The 20,711-nt window shown below is 48.7% G+C and overlaps 1 protein-coding gene across 1 annotated transcript; it reads left to right on the top strand.

Moving 5' to 3' along the window:
- Nucleotides 1–682: 682 nt before the first annotated feature.
- On the top strand, nucleotides 683–19,065 carry NMNAT2 (nicotinamide nucleotide adenylyltransferase 2). Its single transcript, XM_065745407.1, has 11 exons — nucleotides 683–797; nucleotides 13,383–13,471; nucleotides 13,994–14,061; nucleotides 14,397–14,475; nucleotides 14,953–15,079; nucleotides 15,695–15,775; nucleotides 15,866–15,910; nucleotides 16,467–16,543; nucleotides 17,799–17,900; nucleotides 18,542–18,609; nucleotides 18,762–19,065. The coding sequence occupies exons 1-11, from the start codon at nucleotides 713–715 to the stop codon at nucleotides 18,862–18,864; spliced, it is 924 nt and encodes a 307-aa protein (XP_065601479.1). The 5' UTR covers nucleotides 683–712; the 3' UTR covers nucleotides 18,865–19,065.
- Nucleotides 19,066–20,711: the final 1,646 nt, after the last annotated feature.

The following is a 20,711-nucleotide window of genomic DNA, read 5'->3' as shown; positions in this document are numbered from 1 at the left end:
TTTAACAGACAGAGGAAGGGAAAGGAAAACTGGGTGGAAACAAATAACTCCCTGCTGGGAGAAAAGGCTTTGTTTGGGAAATGAGGAGAAGCGGCAGCGGTGGCTGCAGGCAACTGCCCACAGCTCTGCCTCGAGAAGCACAAATGAGCAACGAAGACTATTAGTCAGCCCCGCACTAGTTTACCTTGCAGTAAAGGCTGTTTTTTGGCCCATCTATGGGAATTTCACTTCCTCCGGATGGCGAAAGGGATGTGCTTGGTGCCCCCCCAAGGTGGTTTTCCCCTGGAGCCCTGGAGAGGGCCGTGTCTGGGGTCTCCAGGGCCTTTGAGTCGGACTGTGGATGCACACGCTGCGCGGCTGCACCCCAATACCGAGTTTGTGCGGGCACACGCAGAGGGCGGCTGCCCACGGCCCCCACTCCCTGGGCGGCTGATGCAACGCATGTACACTCTCGTCCCTGCGTTATGTGTATGGACACGCAAGCCAGCTTGGACCCACGCGCGGCCCGGTGCCCGCGGGGGGCTCTGTGTACCCCACGCTGCCAGCGCCGGCCCCGGGCGGGGGCGGGGGGAGGTCCCGGCTCCGTCCCCGCTCCCGCAGCCACGGCCCCGCCCCCTCTCCCGCCCCGGCCCCGCTCCCTCTCTCCCTCCCTCCCGCCGCCGCAGCCGCACCGAGACACAAAAAGCGGCTGGGGCTGGGCCGGGCCGGGACCATGACGGAGACCACCAAGACCCACGTTATCTTGCTGTCCTGCGGCACCTTCAACCCCATCACCAAGGGCCACATCCAGATGTTCGGTGAGTCCCGCCGGGACAGCGGTAGGGGGTCGGGGAGGGGCTGGGGACTGCCCCGGGGGGTCCAGGGGAGCTCCGAGGGGGAGTACCGGGGGGAGCACATCCGACCGGGGCTGCGCTCCCGGGCCCCGCGGCCGGGCGCTGTCCGCGCTCGGTGGTGCTGAAGGCGCCGCGGGCGGGGGCGGCGGCACCGCAGGGCCGGGGCGGCTCCAGGGCGCAGCGGACGGGCGCTGTCCGCGCCGGGTGGTTCTGAAAGAGCGGCGGCTCCTCAGGGCGGGGAGGGTCGGGGCCGGGCCGGCCGGGCGCTGTCCTCGGAGGATGATGATAAAGTCGCCGAGAGAGGAGGTGGTGGCGCGGAGCCGGCCTCTCCATCAGCCTGGCGGCTACCGCGGAAAACGGCCCCACGGCTGGGGAGGGGAGGCAAGGAGGCTGATTTCTGTGTCGTGGGAGAAAGGTTGAAATCCAGGCTTGGGTTGTATTTGCGTTTCGTGTAAGCTGTGAGAGTTCCCTGCTTTCATCCCCCTTGTCGCGCTCCCGCCCCCACAAAACCCGCGGGTTCGGTTCTGGCAAGGACTCTTGGCTATGTTTATAAGCTGCCGCTCATCCATAGGGTCTGCAAGTCTGCGGTCGCTGCAGCACTTTTATTTCCTCCCTGGCTGGGGAGAGAGGGACTGGGCCAAGCAGCTAAAGCCAGGTTTGTCAGAAGTGAACAAAATCCCAGGCAGTTATTTGAAATATTAAGTCTACCCAGCTTTTCAGCTGATAATGAGTCAAAGGAATTGGAAACCTTCGCGTGAGATGATTGATATTACTGAGCATCCACGAGATCCAAATGATGGAGATGCTAAAACCACTGCTACAGCCTGTTCAGGCAAGACAGGAGGGAGGGAGGGAGGGAGAGAGGGAGGAAAGGCAGTCTCTGTCAAAGACAGTCTGACATGACATAAATACTGGCCACTCAGATAAAGCTTGAAATGCCTCGATGTCTGTATACAAGCAGCAACTTACCTGGGAAAGGGGGCCCTGTTACTGCGAAGCATCCACTGCCGACCAACAAATGAAATGGGAGCAGAAGGATCACCTCCTTTAAAATACCTTCCTGGAGTGCAGAGATTGGAATCATCCTTGATATCTGATGGGAGATTTCAGGCTGGGGAGCAGATGCTGAAGGTCTCTTGCTGCTGCTGGGGAGGCATCCCTAGGGTTTCTATAAGCTGTACATGAATTTCTAAAAAAAAAAATAATTGAAACCAGCTTTGGGTATTTCTGCATCAGGCTTTGTTTTTATAGATCATAATGAGACGGTCAGCAGCCTAGAAAAATAATAGCTTTCTGGATGGAAAAGATCACATTGTAATTTCATTTTGTAAGTATAAACAGACTGTGTTCCTGGACATCAATACAATGGAAACTTCAAAAAATTATATTCCATAATCTGAATACAATTGCAAACAAAAAGGAACAAGAGGAACTATTTAAAAATCAAAACAGAATTAAACAGAATTATAAAGACTTGGTTCAATAGAAGAAGCTACTGATAAAACAGATCTTGAAATCCACATTATTTAGTCCTGGATGACATTCCGATTAAGAAAAGTAACACTAAAAATATCAATGTGACCCATATTCACTGGACTAAATACCAGTAATAACATTTATTTTAGAAAATAAGGGTCAGTGAAATAACGGCATGCAGTGGGCATTTTCAGATTCCCAGTGAGATATTATTATTTTTGTTCAGTCTCTTTGTATCTGTAGTAATCACCTCGAATACAATACAGAATCCCTTCAGGTAAAAAGTGCCAATGATCAGAAAATTGATATAATTGGAATTAATGATGATCATGAGCTGGTTGTGCTGCCTGGCTTGGGCTGTTTGATAAAAAGGTCTTGCTCAAACAGTGAGGTCAAATGCAAAGTCGTGGCCAGAAAGGAGGAATGTACATCAAATATAAACAATAGGCAAACAAATGTCTTCTGCCAAACAGTGATGTTGTCAAGAACTAAGGAATGCTTGTGCACAGCCCACTGAATATAAATGGCGTGATGCTGTAAATAAAGCAACAAATGCAACCCTTGTGCATGCAAGCAGATGAATATCAAACATAGGAAGATAAGTTGTATTATTTTTACATACTGCATTAGCAAAACCCTTCCTGGAATAACAGTAACAAGAATTACATTAGCTCCGGATACAGGTTTTATGATGAGACTTGAGGGAGGCTCAGTCTAGATCTACAAAAGCCGTTAAGGAGCGACTAGATCATGGCCTACGAGTGTCTGCATGGGGGAGGGATGTGTGGCAGAAGGAGGCTGCTTTACTTAGCAGAGGAAAACTGAGGAGATGCTGGAATAAGTTGGGGTACCACACAACTTCAGATTAGAAATTCAGTGTGTGCTTTTGAGCAAAGCTGATTGACAAGTAAGAAAAGGCACCTGGTGGATTCTCTGTCATTTGAAGGCTTATAAACAAGATTCAGAAATATTTCAGGAAGACATGGCTTGATGTAGAATTTTTGTTCTGTATTTCCTGGAGAGATCTTGGCCTATAAGTTCCAAGATACCTGAATAGGAATATATGAGTCATCTACATGGAAACTGACTTCTAAATCCCTATTCATTTGTGTTTGAGGACCCCCCATACTCCCATGTCTAAAAGAAGAATCAATGAAGGCAAGGGAACCTTGACCAAAACTTGTGTTCCTTTTATAGCTCTGTGCTGAGAGCCTGGAAAAAGAGTACTCCATCCTGTAAATATTGTATTTCCAGCAGCTGAATTTATGCAAAATGATTGTCTTTATTTTCAGACAAATATTTGGGCTTCACAAGCCAGTTAGGATCATTTGCTTAATTTAAATAGATACGATTTATCTTTTAAGTCATGGCACTTGTTAAGGTTAGAAGATATATAAGATTTGCACTGATGTGTTACTACAGCACTGTATGCTCAGTTCTCAGTATGGATCTTGTGTTTTTTTCTGGCTGAAGCCCAGTCTGTGTCTGAAAGGACTTTTGACTGAATAAGAGATGTGTTACTTATTTGCAAGTCCTTTCTATCACGGAAAAGTTTTCCCCATTGTTATTTTTTTCCACCTGATGTGAATTGCAGACTTGGTATCATCCTTATGTTTGAGTTCCCAGGAAGCTGGGATTTTGTTACAACCCCAGACCTGAAGTGCAGCCCATGACTGACCCTTGCACTGTGTGGAGTAGAGCTTACCTGAACAGTGCTCCATCTGCAGTCTGCCAGGGACTCATGAAATGAACCTGATTCACGTCTCTGTATATAAAACAAATGTAGTGATTTAAATAATTAATAAAATACAAATATAGCATATAATAGAAAAGGAGGTGAGATATTGTGCTGTACAACCATCCATATTAAAGATTGTGACAACACCCACACAGCCCCGAAAACACTCCGAGTTATTTGTGGTATCAAATGTGTTTTGAGATGTACGTATGTTCTGAGTCACAATTTTGAGTTGTATATTCTGTATTTCTGTGGCAATGAGAATCTCAGCCTATGATGCTAGGGGAAGGAAAGGCAGGAGGAAAGAGGGCAGAATCTCATGGCACAATCGTTGGTCGGCTTCAGCCCCAGATGAAAATCCATCATCTCATTTATACTCTGGAGAAGGGCAGAGAAGGAAAGCAGGTCCCAAACTTAAATTCTCTTTACTTTCCTTTTAGCACTGGACACTGAACTTGGGATATGTGCTTAGTCCTCTTCCCTTGCAGCAGGTTGAGTTTGCCTCGTGGTGGACTCATCCTGGCCTCACTGCAGTTTTCCTGCTACTTCCTCTCCATGCAAGCAATGCCACCCAAAGGACAAAAGCCAACAGGCCAATGTCAAAAGCAAAATTCAATCCGCATGATGCTGTAAATACACTGAAGCCTGTGCTGGCACTCTGCCATGTGATGAATGCCTGCTTGCTTTGACAAGTAAATCACTTCTCCACCTTGCTCTGGCACAGGGAACTCCAACGCCATGGATTCCTCCTCCAGAGCATGAGACCATTGGGCAAGTTAGAAAGCATATTTTAAATAAATGAAAACAAACAAACCAGCAACAACAAAATACAATTCACTTTGAAGGCAATCTTGGGACATAATGCTGGGATTAAAGGTGTCCCTGTGCAAGGTCAAAGGCTCCAGGATCAGCACGGTTCATTCTGGGTATTTCAGGTCTGAAGGGAAAACCTTCTGCTGAGTGAGCTTTGTAGTACTTCTTGGGAACGAGCTTGGCCTGTTCTATGAAAATGTAAAGCTCTGGGATTTCCGATGATTTCTGCAGAATGAAACATCAGAGCCCTGGGAGGGGGGAACTAAAATCAAAGAGCCATGTTTCGATATTGATTTTTTCTTTCTTTCTTAAATTATAGAAAAAACATTTCTCTGCAAATACAACAATTCCCCATTTGGGCACATTCAAAATTTGCTTCTGTCCTTATGAAGTTCTGAAACTGCACACAACCTGTCCTCTCACATGCATCCTTCTGGCTCCCAGAAAATGACCTTTCACACCAAATTCAGTTTTACTGGTGTATTTCTATGCCACTCTACCCACTATCTGTTTCAACTCCAGAGCTTGGTCACCTATCAAACTTGACTCTTGCTGGCATACCCACTCCTCCACCACCGTTTCCATTTCTGCTTATCACACTTTGATTAGCAGAGCATTCCTAGGCCTCTCTGCCCTGCCAGAGTTTCAAGCCCTGGCACTCATGAGATTCAGCTGACTGAGGCTGAGGGATGCTCAGAACTGGATTCAGAGGCAGCATACTGGGCAAACCCCAGAGAAAGGACCATGATGATGTTACTTCATTGTCTCACAAGCATATGAATTTATTTATTTATTTATTTTGGCAGTATCAAGCACTGATAGTGAGTAGGTGCTTTCAATCAACTCTGTCACATCTGTCTGTTGCAGATTGTTTTATTGACTGCTGTGTTGCCCCAGCCCTGTAGATACAACCTGTGACATGTTGTTCAGATGCACTCTTCTCAGCACCCTACATGCTTTACATCTGCTTTGTCCACTCAATGCCTTTCACATAGTGTCAATTCCTGGACACATGCAGGAAGACAAAGCATCGAGTGAATTCAAAGTCCCAACATTCAGTAAATATCCACTACCTTTTCTACCCTACCCTTTTTGTGGAATTTTCCCTATATCCTGCATTGCACCTGTTATTGAAGAGAGTTTGTATGCCAGTCAGTAGACGGGCAAAAAAATACTTCTGATAAAAAACAATGAAAGAGGACTCAGCCATCAAAAGTGAAACTCCCAATTGCACTGCTTCTTAAGAGAATTTGAGCAATGAAAAGTCCCAGTGGGCTGCTCCTTGCTTATTCAAAGCAGCTATTCCAAAGGCGCAGCGCTGAGCTCTGCTGCATTATGTAAACAGGCTTTGGAGATAAAGGGGCCAAGCTGGGTAAGGAGAGAGGGAGGAAGAGGCAGGGGCTGGGTTTTTCATTGCTGTTGTGTTGATTCAGTAGTCTGAATTTCAAGAATCGAATTTTCTTACTTGCTGGGACAATCAAAGTGCAAAGCAGTTTAATGAGCCTCTTGCTGCCTGAAACAGGGCTGTGAGTGGAGTTTGTCCCGTCTCCTTTTCCTTAAATGCAAATACATCTGCAGATGGCCAGAAGCAAAATTCCCCATCTAGCGAAGGCTCGGGGTCTTGAAAAGCTTTGTCCCTGCAGTCTGCAACATGAGCAAGAAGTGAAGGCTGCCTTGTGCTTCCATTTCACCTCCTCTCCAAGATCTGAATGTGCAATTAGTTCTGGCCATCAATGAGCTAGAGGTAGCTGATGGGACTCTCAGCAGGACATTGCAGCTGACAATGGGACTCAGGACAGCTTTGCTCCCCACAGGCACTGGCATGGCATTGTTGGACTCAGGGGAGTGGAGGGATCAGCCAATCAAGGATAAATATTGTTTATAGTCTTCCAAGTGAGATATTACACATTAGATGTTGTAGCAGGGAAAACTCCACTTATCTGTGTTCTCATCTCAGCATCCTTTACATTAATTTGGGACGGGCTCTGCAACACTGTGGAGGAACGCCCACTGACCCCTTGTCCTCTCAAGCATCTTGTTCCATCCGCCTGACCCACAGAGAGGAGGAGCTTTGCCCAGCACCTGACTAAACTCCATCAGCAACCACTCAAGGATTCTTCTGAAATATTTATAAACTCTTAAATATTTAGCACTATTTATTACTGTCGATGAGGCACTGTGTTCTCTCATAAACAATGCCACCTCCTGAAATGGGCCACACATCTCCTGCCTCAACCAAATGCAAGTGAACCCAGAAACCCATTCATTCCTGCAACCTTATTCAACGAACCAGGGTCTGCACTTCCATTTCAAATCCACACATGCTCACTGAGAGGCTCACACCTCCTGCATGGCCTTCTGTGTTACCTTTGGATAGTGCCCATGGGATGTTGAGAACAGCGAGCTGTTGGGTGTAGCTGGAACACACTCTCCTCTGTGCACCAAAGAGTTCATTTTGGCTTCTGATATTTAGGCTCTAATTGAAGCAGAGACATAGCCATGTAATGGAAGCTTGGGGCTATATTCATGCTGGAAATTGATGGAGCTCTGTTGTGGGCCAGCATTTGCCTTGAAAAAGTCAGCGGGATACCCCTTGGGAGACAGGCAGCAAGAAAAGTAGCCATCAGTGGTGACACTCATCCCCTGCTTCAGGCAAAGAATCTGATGGGTTTTGTGGCAAAACAAGACTGCTGTATCCCTGCAGCACCTCTTTTTCTTCCTTCCTGCTTGGCAGGGCACATTACTGCGCTGTTCCCTGCTCTGGCTCAGTGGGCTCAGGGTATTTTTTCTCAAATGCTCATCTGTAATCATTTTGGCACATTTATCTCTAAATGATGAGAAAATACTGTGCTGGAAGAAAGAAAAGAGCTCACCACCTTTCTCCTGCAGCAAATCAGAGCCATCATCGCTCCCCTCCGAGCTGATGGCCAGGAGAACTGGTAGGTCTTCTCACCATCACCAAGACCTCAAGCCACTCGGGAAGCAGCTGTGGCTATCAAACATCAAGTGAATATGGTTGGCAGGAGTTGGCTGCCCATGTTTCAGGTGAGATCCAGCAAGGCTCTGAGCACATTCACCTCATCCTTTGCCAGGAAGACTTTCCCAACATGTTCTCTGGGCAAAAAACAGCAGCATGTCGCATAACAGAATCACACAGAATCACAAATGGTTGGCATCAGAAGGGACCTTTGGGTACATCTGGTCCCATCCTGCTTCAGCAGGGCCACCCAGATCAGCGTGCCCAGGACCACATCCAGGTGGCTTTTGGAAATCTCCAAGGCTGAAACCTCACAGCTTCTCTGGGTGCCTGTGCCAGAGGTCATTATAACTGGTGACAGTGACAGCAACATGCTAACCACTTGCCAGATGAAAAAGTGGGCCCAGTGCCTGTGCAGAGCAGCTGGTGGCAGCTTCAAGACAAGCTCCCCCTAATAGCCCTCTGTACTCACCTCACTCAGCTGATGGGGAATTCCTGCTTTCATCTGCTCCTTCCCTCCGTTTTGGGATACGTCAGCATTCTGGGAAAAACATTTTGGCATGCGTTGCTTTGCCAGATATTAAACTCTTCCTCCAGAGCATATTCTCAGACTCCACAAACTGGAGGATTTTCCCCAGTTACTGTGTGCCTACTCATACACATCCCGTTGCAATATTCTAGTCCTGAGAAAAGATAAAATACTGGGATGTCTTTGAATTAAATCTGAGTTTGAGTAATGACAAACAGGCTGTTCTTTTACAGCATCAGCTGGGGGACCCAGATAGACTGGAACTGGCCAGCTCCCTGCCCATTGGGTCTCATGCTCTGCTATTTCTAGGCCAGCTTGCTGTGAACTGACTCAGTCTTCAACCTTTTCTTCACTCTATTTTTTAAGCCTCTAATTTTGTCTTTCTGTCCTGAAGCCAGGAGTGATGAGCAGACGGCGATGGATTGGGTCCCCTTGTTGTCCCTCAGGCAGCTGGGCACTGGTGGGGCATCTAACTGGGCTTACAGGCTTTAAAAGCTCAGCTTCCACCTCTGATCTCAAGGCATTTGCTGGCCATTTCTTTTTTGTGCCTACAAAATCCATTAAAAGAAAAGTGCAGCAACAACTGAAGCCATTTAGCATGAAGGTCCCTTCCAATTTTCTGATTTCTGCGGTGCCTAGATGCAGCTATGGACTAACAGGGTGTGGGGGGGAAGTGTAACAGAGCAATTAGCTTGGAGATGAAAATCATTAAGCATTATGGGGCTTAATGGGATATTTCTTTCCCCTCCTCCTGCTTCTTTGGGAAGGGAAGCTTTCCTTGGAGGGCAGCCAGGGCTTGTTTCTGTAGCAGAAGCGTCATCCTGGCCCTCAGGGACTGCAGCTCCTGGAGAGTACCAAAAGCTGGGCAGGAGGCAGAGGAGCCAGGCTTTGTGGTGAGGATGGGGACAGCCTTGAAGGGGCTCAGCCCCTCTGGCCGCAGCCCAGAGACAGAGGGACAATGCCTTCATCCCACACATCAGCCTCCATATCGACCCCAGCCTGCTGCCATGGTAATTTCATTTCTCAGCATTTTTGAAGGCCCGAACAGATGTAGCCACAAATACATCCCTGATCTGGCAATCAGAGTCATATATATATCTATATACATCACTCAATTAGGCTGAGAATAATTTCTGGCTCCTTGCCTGACAGGATTTAGAAGGGTAAAGCATCATGCTTGCGTATCTGGGTCACTCACCCCACAGGAGGATGTACTTCAGCCAGGGAGCCAGCACCTGTGGGTTTGCAGCCATGTCCCTGTAGCATCCCATGGGCTGTGTCTCCTCCTCTGCAATAAATTAGTGAGTGAATGAATGAATAAACGAAAATAAAAGGGAGAAAAAGAAACTCCTAAGGGTGTGTATGAATCAGATACAAAGGCATTTGAATTTACACCTCGAAAAATGAAGTGCAAGGAATACTTGATTTCATTTAGGTGATGGAGGAGCAGCAGTGGAGCAGAGGTGTTACAATTAAATATGCTCAGAGACGATCACCATGAAGAAGCCTCCCTTAAATTGGCAGTGATTTCCTAGCAGGGGAGCAAGATGGTTTTGTTTTTTTTTTCATGTGATCTGGACAAAATAATTGCTTATTGTTTTCATAGCCCTGAAGAGCGCCCCGTGATCAGCCTTGTCTTACCTTTCATTTTGCAGAACTCTGTCAGTTCCAAAAACACACAAAATGTTTCCATGGCAGAGGGAAGGAAGGTTGGGCTGGGGACATTTCAGCCCAGCCCAGTTCTCCCATGCCGGCCCGATACAAGCAAAGCTGTTGGTTTGGAGACATTGCCAGCAGGCTGAGCACAATGGCAACAGTCCTGAAACCCAACAGAATTGGGACTCAGACCCTGAGACCCTTTTTGCTAACACACAAGGTTAGCCATTAGCCCTAACTAAAAAGGATAAACCTTAACAATAAACACAAATGGGTAACCCTAAACCTGAACCCAGAAGTGTAACCCTATTGCGAAATGGTAAGCATCATCCCTTAACTCTAACACCAAATGGTAACCCTTAACCCTAACCCAAAATGGTTATCCTTAAACTTAACACAAATTGTTAGCCCTAAACCCTTAATGCTAAGCCAAAATAATAACCCTTAACACTAACAAAAGGGCAGCCAGTAACCCTTAGCCTTAACAAGAAGGTGTTTTTCCCAGGCAAAAAGCTTTGAATAAGCAGATGCGAAGCTATGAATAAGGAGATGAGTCTGGGAGCTATATGGACAGCTGACCATAAGGAATACAGGTGGGAAGAGGAGTGCGACACTGTTGCATTGTTTTTGGCACCACCATGGCACAAAGAAGTCTTCAAGCTGGTCTCCAAAAGCAGAATATTAAATTTACAACAGGTTCTATGCTACAAAAGCATTTTCTGAGGGTATGGAATGACCTGCGGGGTTTGGAGAAAGCATCACAAGATCAGAACAGCCTTAATCATTCAAAGCAATGACCCACCAAACACAACATCAGATTTCTAACCCTCCCCCCCCCAAACCTAGAAGAAAACACTTGGGTTGGCATTGTGTGACTCAGCTTAACCCCACATAATGCACAGCACCGCTACCTTTGGGCTGGGAGACCACACCATGGCAGGAGGCACCATCTCCTCTGAGAAAATCTGAAGTCATTTTGTCTTGCCTTGTGCAGAAGATGATACTCAGGGCTGGATAAGCTTATATACTTGGACAGGCGTGGCTACAGCTGCCTGTAGCTTTCTCTATCTACGCACTGAAGAGCAATCCAGCCCAAGAAAATTGAATCAGTTAAAAAACACAAAGCTTTAATGCAGTCTAGTGGTGTATTGAGATGCTGCAAGCATCAGCACTGCTGTTCTGGGGTACCCTAAAGCCACCTGCTCCAGGTCCCCAGTCACTGTCCTGGCCTCCACATTCTGTCTCATCTTATTCATTGTCTGCTCTCTGATATTCATGTTCTGTCTCACATTCCTGATACTTCCCTGGAACTTCTGGATTTGGCCACCAAAAACTCAAGGCCAACTAAGAGCATTGGTTACCATGGTTACAGCCATGAAGCAAAGGCAACGTGTGCACTGTTTTGTTGACCTTGGAGTAAACATTATAAAGAGGCTGCCCGTGAATGGGAAGGCTTGGAAGTGAACAGATCATTGACTTTCATCTTCTCTAGGCAAGGAAAACTCAAGCCAGGGCGAAGCAGGGACTAATGAGAGGATGTGTAAATTCAAAAATCGATTACTTTGGGGTTTTTTTGATAGTGAATTTCTTTCTTTCTTTCTTTTTTTTCCCATTTTAATTGCAAGATCTATGCTCTATGCTGTCTTCTTTAAAAGGTCCATAAGAGGTACCAGGACACAGTTTCTGTGAAAGATGTCAGAAAGGTCTGGTTCAGAAGAAAATAAAGGACTTTTCTCCCTTTCTGATCGATGTAGTGACGTCACCAGCAGCACCCAAATTGCATCCAAGAGAGAGAAGCTTTCCCTACAGTTCCTTGTAGGCTTTTCTGGGGGCTGGTTTAGTGATAAGGGACAATTTCCCAGAAATCCCACTCGATATCTTCACTCCTCTAAAACACCCTGTCCAACCCATTTTATCCCCATTGGCAACCCCATACCACTGGAAATGTGTTGGGCTGGGTCAGTGAGAGCCACTGGCGGAGGGAGATGCTCCATGTGGATCCCAACAGGCAGAATACCCAGCAAAGATGGGAAAAAGAGAAAATGATTCAAACCAAACTGCTGGTTTTAACCCCATCGAGTCCAGGATCCCAAAGTCATGCAGGGTAGCTTTAGGTATGTCTAATTCAGCCATTCAAGATTTGCTCCTTGCTCCACTGCACAGATTGAATTATTTAACCCCATTTTTATTTCTCTGGATGCTAACATGCACAGAGAACAATCATGAAGAAAGCCAGAGAGAGGATTTAGGGTGAGTCAAGGAGGTGCATTAAGGCTAACACATGTCCCACGGGATGTCCCAGGGACCTAGAGCTGCTCAGGGCACAGGAAACAAAAGTCCACAATAATCATCATACCATTATTGACTTCTAAGTGCCCCAATAGCTGTTTCTGTGAACAACAGTCCTTCTAATGCATGTTAAAACTTGAGGGAACACAATTAATTTTGCCCAAGCTGTTCTACATGGGTTACTGCACAGAAGTGGCTTTAGATAGAGACATGGGTACACAGACAGACCCCGGTGTGCTTTTCATCCCAAGGGAAGGATTTGTCTGCACCCAGTGAACTGCCTGGCTTCATGCATCACCTCCTGAGCTCAGCTGGGATCCTCCGAATCTGCCAGAAGATCCCAGAACCTTTCCTGCCTCCCATAAATCCTTCTCCCTATAGTATTTTTGGGTCCACAGGAAGGTCAATGCTCAGCATTGCTACCAGCCTCTTTCAGCAGGGATAGCTGAACAATCCCTGCCCTAATTCCCTGCTTGCCTGCTGCACACTGTGCCCTTTCCTGCTCACTTCTAGCTCACATGACCAAAGCAAACCCAAAACACAAACAAATGGCCTCACTCCCCATCTCCAGTCCCATATCAGCCTCCAGGACCAACACCCTTGGAGGCGTTTTTTTATGTTGTCCCAAAGCACTGAGGGTTGTTCCACTGAAACTTAGACCAAAACAGAGCCCCGTCTCCCTGTGCTGCTGTTATCTGTTCCTATCCAGCATTTTGGGTGGGCAGCACACACATGCACACTCCGCTATCTCATCTCAGACATACAGGCTGGCCAGCCTCATGTGCTTTCAAAACATTTCTCTAGCAATCCTGCTACACCCAAGCCATGAAGAATACAAGAAAAACCAGTGGAGGATGAGCACAATAGAGCCCTTAGGATTTCCTATTTGGAGAGGATGGTGACAGGTACCAGATTCACAGCCAGCAGCTGAGGGATCAGCTTTCAGAGCACAGCAGGTGATGGCCATATGGAGGTGAAACCTCCAAACAGCATTTGGCAAAGAAATAAGGCCAGTTTTGTGGGGCTTGGTGGAATGGCTTAATGCACTGATCCCCTCTTGCCCTTCTCTAGAGAGAGCCCGTGATTACCTGCACAAGACTGGACGGTTCATCGTCATCGGTGGCATTGTCTCACCCGTGCATGATTCCTATGGGAAGACGGTGAGTTGTTCCCATTATCTCTTTCTCCTTTGTATGTGCAACGTTAAGCATTGAGGAGCCATGAGAAAGCCTCCAAGAGGATGGAGAGGGATAAAACCAGCCAGGTGAAACTTGCAGTGAGAGCCTGTACCCAGATAGAACCAGAAAGCAAAAAGAAATGCTACCATCCAAAAAGATGGAGATTATTTCGTTCGGGTTGTGTTGGCTAAGTGATTTTGGAGCCAATTTTTATCCTAATACACATGAGCTTTATCTGGAGGGGGAAAAAAATCTTAGAGGAGATTTTGTTCATTCCTCTCCTGTGAGATGCAGAAATTGCACCAGGAAAAACCACCCTTGGTGGGCCTGGGCCCACCGTACCCCAGGTAACCACACTCAGAACTTCAGCTCTGACAGGCAAGAATCCAGAAGCAAGGAACTCTGATAACTTTTTTTTGTTTGCTTGTAGGGTTTTTGTTGTTGCTGTTTTTTAAGCCATCGTTATGGATTGCTTCATTTTAATCCTCAGTTTTATTGTTCCAGGGCCTGGTGTCCAGCCGGCACCGCCTGACCATGTGCCAGCTGGCGGTGCAGTCCTCCGACTGGATCCGGTGAGTGACAAAGACCACTGCAGGGAATGGGTGCTGGGGGTACAGAGAAGCAATCCTTGGTCCACAGGACCCCACGCCTGAGCTGGGACCAGCAATGACACCAGGAAGATACATGTTGATATATCTATGCCAAATGGATCGGGATTCAAGAGTACAGAACAGTCTGGGCATGGGCACATATTCAGGTTCTCTCCCACTCCAGGACAGGGAAGGGACATGGAGGGACAAAGCCAGTAGGGAGAGCTGGGTGGAAGGTTTGGAGGAAGGAGGCGGTGTGGCGAGGACAAAATGGCAGCAGCCACCAACCAATGCTGCTGCCTCCTGTGCTCCTGCAGGGTGGACCCCTGGGAGTGTTACCAGGACACCTGGCAGACCACCTGCAGCGTGCTGGAGCACCACCGCGACCTGATGAAGGTGAGTCTATCTGCACCTTGTGTCCTGGTCCTGCACCAGAATCAGGCTGCAGACACCATCCATCCTCTGCCCAGTTGGGTTCTCGAGCCCAGTGGTGGATACCAAAGCCCAGAACATGGCTGGGACAGATGGAGGAGATACATACTTCTGACCTGAAGAAGTATGCGAGGCATCTTGTCACAGTTGTTCTCTGCTCCTCTGCCTATGAAAGCAGATAGAGCCCTTTGGATCAACTATTTGCATTATCACTGATCAGCAGGGAACAAACAAGTGATTAAGGAGCAGTAAGGTCCTACAAGCCCAAGACCCATGAGATTATAAAGCAACAGGAAAGCTAAAGTCAGATGGATGGGTCTGTCACTAATGATGACCTTCATCTCAGTGACAGTGGATGACTCCTGGGGCAGCAAAGGTTTTGGGAAGCATCTCCAGCCTTGGGGAAGCCATCTTTACAACTAAACTTCTCTCCTGCTGCAGAGAGTGACCGGCTGCATCCTGTCCAATGTCAACACCCCCTCCATCACCCCCGTGATCGGACAGCCTCAGAATGAGTCTACACAGCCTATCTACCAGAACAACAACGTGTCCAACAAGCCCACTGCAGGTAGGTGGCACTGGGGAGGGAGGGGAGGAGCTGGCCACCATCTTCACACCCCATTGTGAGGTACCAAACACTTGCTCAGGAGTGCTCCTGAGCTCCTCCAGCATGTCTTCTTTCACCTCTAATGTTGGAGAAGGGTTCCCAGCCCCTCCTTGCAGTTTTTCAGCTTGCTGGCACCACTGGTGATGGGGAGTAGCAGTGTGCTTGTGCTCCCTGCAGCCCCAGGATCCCCAACCTGCCTCGCGACTCGGATTTATTTTTAGTTAGTCTCAAATTAAACAAGAGATTTCTAGAACTCTGTGTTAAGCCAACCTGTCTCCATGCTCATGATGAACACCAGCCCAGTTCCCTCTGCATTCCTGGCTGTGTATTTCTGTTCTTTTCTGCTCCAGCTGAAAAAAAAAAAAAAACAATCATTTTATTTTTCAGCTGACCTGGGTGAGGTCTCTCAGGAAACTTGTAGTGCCTGAGGGTTATTTGGTTATTTGAAGGCTGAGTCATCTTCTAGAGATGTGGGAGTTGCTGTCCCCATGCATGGGAGCATCCCATGCTCCAGGCAGTCAGTCAGACATGGCTGAGGCCTCTCCCTATCTTAATTTCCTTCTTCTCTGCCTTCAGCAAAGATCCTGGGGAAGGTAGGAGAAAGCCTGAGTCGGATCTGCTGTGTTCGCCCACCCATGGAGCGCTTCACCTTTGTGGGTAGGTACAGGAGTACAGCATTGCCCCCAGCTCCATCTGCCTCCCCAGCACCATCTGATAGGTACCAGCACCTCTCTTCTTCCCTCCCAGATGAAAATGCCAACCTGGGGACAGTGATGAGATACGAGGAGATTGGTGAGTACATACCCCCCACCACCACTGAGCACCCTCCCCCTATTTGGGCAGTTCTGTAGCTTTCCTCTATGGGTTTGCAAAAAACCAAATCCTAAAAGCTCTAGTGCTTCGTCATGCAGTTGTACTGCCTTGCTGTAGGAAAATCCAGCCATGCCCAAGGCTCAGTGGAGCTCCACACATCTCTGCAGATCAAACCCCTGCAACAGGTCACACAGCCCAAAAACACAGAAATACCACCTGACCCCATGAGACACCACACCTTCAGGGCACACCTCGGTGGCTCAGCAGCCCACAGCAGTGTTGGCAGCGACCCAGCAGTGCAGGAGAGGAGCTGAAATAGTGCACAGGGAAATTCAGGGTAGGCTTTCTGTTTGGCACAGCTGGGGAAGCAAGGAGGATTGTAGGTTTTTCAGCAGGATTTGTTTTGGCAGGAGATGTTCTTTTGGTGGCAGAAAATACCCTTGAGCAGAACAACGAGACAGCAAGAAAGGAGGGAGAGAGGTGTTCTCAGCCCCGTTTGCCCCCATCTCTGAGCTGTTCTGTTTCCTTCCCCCAGAACTGCGCATCCTCCTGCTCTGTGGCAGCGACCTGCTGGAGTCCTTCTGCATCCCCGGCCTCTGGAATGAGTCTGATGTGAGTTTCTGCCAGGGCCCCCTGCTCCCCTTCCTTTGGCTCCATCCTTCCTCCTCTACCACCTCCCGGGTGCTGCCCTGGTCTTCCAGGCCTGCAGCAGCCATCCCTGCTGTTCCATCACCCCCCATCCCTTCCTCTGCTGCACGAACAACGGGGGCTTCTGCACTCCTGGTTTACAAAAGCTGATGGAAGAGGAGTGTTGCCTTGATGTTAGAAATGAACGACCCTTAAAACCATACCAGCAGCTTTCACCTAACAAAAGAACAGATAATAACAGTAATAAAAGAAAAAAATAAGTAAAACAATAACAGAAGAAGAATTAAGGCTGAGAAGAAGAATGGTCTTGAACCCTCAGCTAGACATTGCCTGACACACACAGGCAAGCGCTCTGCAGTAATGGCTATGGTGAGATGTGGGAGAGAGCAGTTGAGATCACATCCACATGGCAGAACACATGATAAACGATGGAGAAGTCGCTTTTACCCTCCCTTGCAAAGGCAGATCCAACCTGCAGGTGGCAAATGACCTCTACAGAGATGGCTAGCTCTGCGTGTGGCCTTGACTTGGTGCTTTTACAGTGTCCCGCTAGGATTCAGGCACATTTCAGTGCACTGAGATGAGCCTATTTCAAACACCACTAAACCCAAAAAGTGCTTCAAATAGCACTAGAGAACACACTGAGCACCCACGCCAGTAGGAGCACTCTGCTCTAGCAAAAAGGAGGGTGCTGGGATCCATGCACCACCCCAGCAATCCTCTTCCCTTCCGTCCTGGCCATGGTCATCAGCTACAGAGCAACATCTCTGAGACACTGAATAACATCAACACAAAGAAATCCAGGGATGAGGGGCTGTAAAGGCAATGTGCATCAGTGCAGCTGCTGCCTCCTCCGCTCCCATCTCCAGCGAGGCAGAGTTCGTGTCATCCTCGGGCAACATCTGCTGCTGCTGCCCTTCTTACCATGACAACCTATCCCTGAAGCCTAACTTCAACATTCATTAACAGAGTTTAACCCTGTTCCTTTTTATTTCATCCACCACAGATCACTGTGCGTGTCACCAGCACTGCTCCTTAATAAATCCAAGTTTTTGCCAAAGGTTGTCCGGAAAGAGAAAGTTTGAGGTTAACCCCATAGGTTAACCCCATCCACGTTTTGCCAAGCACTCATGGGGGATGCAGCTTGGTTTGGGGTTGGGAGACAACGGCAGATTTTGCACTGCCAGGTTGTGAAACTGTTTGGGTTGATTCTACCTAGATGGAGGTGATTGTTGGGGAGTTTGGGATTGTGGTGGTGCCCCGGGATGGAGCAGACCCCGACCGGATCATGAACCACTCCTCAATACTCCGCAAGTACAAAGTAAGTGGATTTGTACATGGTTAGGGAGCCATAGGATCATCCTGAGTTTGAAGGGATCCAAAGGGAACACTGAGCCCAGCCCCGGCCCACACACCCCACCAACCAACCCCCCCCGACAGAGAGCGGTGTCCCAGTGCTCCCTGAGCTTTGACAGCTTGTGGCCATGCCCACTGCCCCATGGGGCAGACTCTTTCCCTACCCTCCTCCCCTCCCCTCCCCTCCCCTGGCTCAGCTCAATGCTTCTCTCGGGCCCTATCATTGTCCACTAGCACCCTTGAGAGGATCTGCCACCAGCCCACCTCAGCCTGCTCTGCTCTGGGCTGAACACGGGACCTCAGCTGCTTCTCATACATCTTGTCCTCCAGACTTTTTGCTGTCTTTGTTCCCCTCGTTGTTGCCCTTTGCTACACCTTTCCATGAGATTAAACCTTCTTGAGAGCCTCAAAGTGCCCCCCAGCCCCACCAGCATCACACTGGACATGGGAGCTGAAGAGTTCCCCCCTTGGTTTTGCCTCAGCTTCTATCTGGGATCACAAATATGGCCACGAAGCAGCAGTCTCCCATGTCCAAACAGGGATGGGGAGCCAAATACTGATTCTCATCCTTTCCTTTTTGCTCATCTCTTCTTTCTCCCCCCACAGAACAACATCCTGGTGGTGAAGGACGACTCCAACCACCCCATGTCGGTCGTCAGCTCTACCAAAAGCAGGTGGGTGATGCTGAGGGTGCCCCCAGCCAACCCCTCCATTCATGGGGACACCACCGTGTTTCCCAGCCCTCAGCCAGGATCCCTAATTCCTGGAAGGGGGCTGACCAACCTCCCCCATGAGCTCTGATCCTCCTCTTCCCCTGCTCCCCTAGACTGGCCCTGCAGCATGGGGATGGACACGTTGTGGATTACCTCTGCCAACCTGTCATTGACTACATCCTCAAGAGCCAGCTCTACATCAACACCTCTGGCTAAGTGCCAGAGGCCCTGCAGCAGAACGGCCCTGTCATCCCATGTCCCTACAGCTCTCCATCACACTTTTCTCTCTCTTTCTGTGTCTCCATCTCTCTCCCCACCCCACGACCTCTCACTCTCAGCACTGACGCTCCGTAGTGCAGCAACATCCAGAGAACGGTGGCACGGTCCCATGGGGAATGGTTTGGTCTCTTTTTTTTTTATCTTATGGGAACTGTCCTCCCCGTTGTATGCAGGGAGGGAGAAGAGGCAGAGATGTGCTCGGTGTGCTCACTGGGGGGCAGCTCCATCCCCCCTCCCAGCATGTCACTGGGAAAATGGTCCCCCTGGTCCGTCCTCCCAGCATGCTCAGAGCAGGGGCTTCCTCTTTGTTCAACAGATCTAGATTAACTTTTTCTTTTCGTTTATTTTTTAAATTAAATAGTTGTAGTTCAAGCTCCTTAGATCTCTTGCCACAATGCCCTGCATCTCAGTGAATCCTGGTGGGCAGTGGGCAGGTGTGACGCAAGCGGTTCTGTGCCCCACAGAACCTCCTCAGGCCAGCAGTAGGACATCCCAGCCACCAAAATCCCCCACTTGGCCCTGCTGAGTCATGAAGATGGTGTTTCTGAAGGGGCAAGCATCGCTGCCAAAGCATAACTTACCAGGGGAATGTCACGTCTCACTTCTCCCTGTCTGCAAGTGAACCCAACCCACCCCAGAGCCAAGGATAGATGCACTACTGCAGCCCCATGTCAGAAGAGGCAGCCTACAGCCCCTAGAAAGGGATCTGCTGTTAACAATGCCAAGAAGCAAGGGAGGAAGAAGAGGGGAAGAGGTGGCCAAGAGCCACTGATGAGAATTGCCCCAGGACTGGCAGAGCTGTCTGGGGCTGGATCCGTCCTCATCCTCAAACCTCCAGCTCTCCATTGCTGGCTGTAAATTTCCCATTTTTCCTTCCTCTCTTTCCCTCTTCCTGTCCTTGAAGTGTTTATGCATGATATTTTCGCCCTTCCAAACTGGCTTCAGGTACTTCACAATATCCCCTGGAACAAGCCAGTCTTCCTGCTTTCCTGCCTGTGTCATGCCTGCTAGGACCTGCTCAGCCAGATTCCAAAAACAAGGCTCAGAGCGTGGGGCCAAAGGGAGCAAATCTGAGTCCTGCAGAGGTGAAAGTTACTTAAGTAGGCTGCTGTCCTGTTGGGTAACCCAGGATGCAAGGACCCTGCTGGTCCTGATGGCTCAGCCTCCTGAAAGGTGACAGCCACAGGGAGGAAGGTACAGTCTTGCTTTCCTCCACACCTTTCTCTCTCCCTTTGCTCCTTTCAGCTTCACATCTCCAGTGTCTATAGCCCACAGACACCTGCTCATTCCCTGCAGACACCTGGGCTGGTGAGACTTAGGGAATTCCAGGGCCCTTTGCTTAACACACACTGAGGCTGAGACTCCTCCAGGGTGTTTCAGGGAAAGAAAGGAAAGAGCTGACATTATTTATTTTTTTTTCACACCTACAAAGAGTCACAAGCTGCTCTTTGGAAGCTTCAAAAATGAGACTTTGCACTCAGGTCTGTGACCTGCTGGACACTGCTGTCCTCCGTGTTGCAAGTGTGCCACAGCCCCCTCCAGAGAAGGCAGCTGTCACCTCCCTAACAGCAGAAACGCTGGGCAAAGTGACACAGCCTGATCATACAAGGTCCTTGCAGCTAACATGCTGAATCCCTCAGATCCCACCATGCTGTTCCCAGGCAGTGGTGTACATACCTGGAGGGGTGTGGGGGTACGGTGATCCCAGCTCTTCTCCTGCCCACATCCTGCTGAGCCCCCTGAGACAAAGCTTTGACAGGTTCTAGCTGAGGAGCTCATCCACG

Source organism: Cyrtonyx montezumae, unplaced genomic scaffold, assembly GCF_038088225.1.
Source record: "Cyrtonyx montezumae isolate F1298 unplaced genomic scaffold, pur_monq_1.0 scaffold_1, whole genome shotgun sequence".
Lineage (NCBI taxonomy): Eukaryota > Metazoa > Chordata > Aves > Galliformes > Odontophoridae > Cyrtonyx > Cyrtonyx montezumae.
This window is presented reverse-complemented; position numbering and strand designations above follow the sequence as displayed.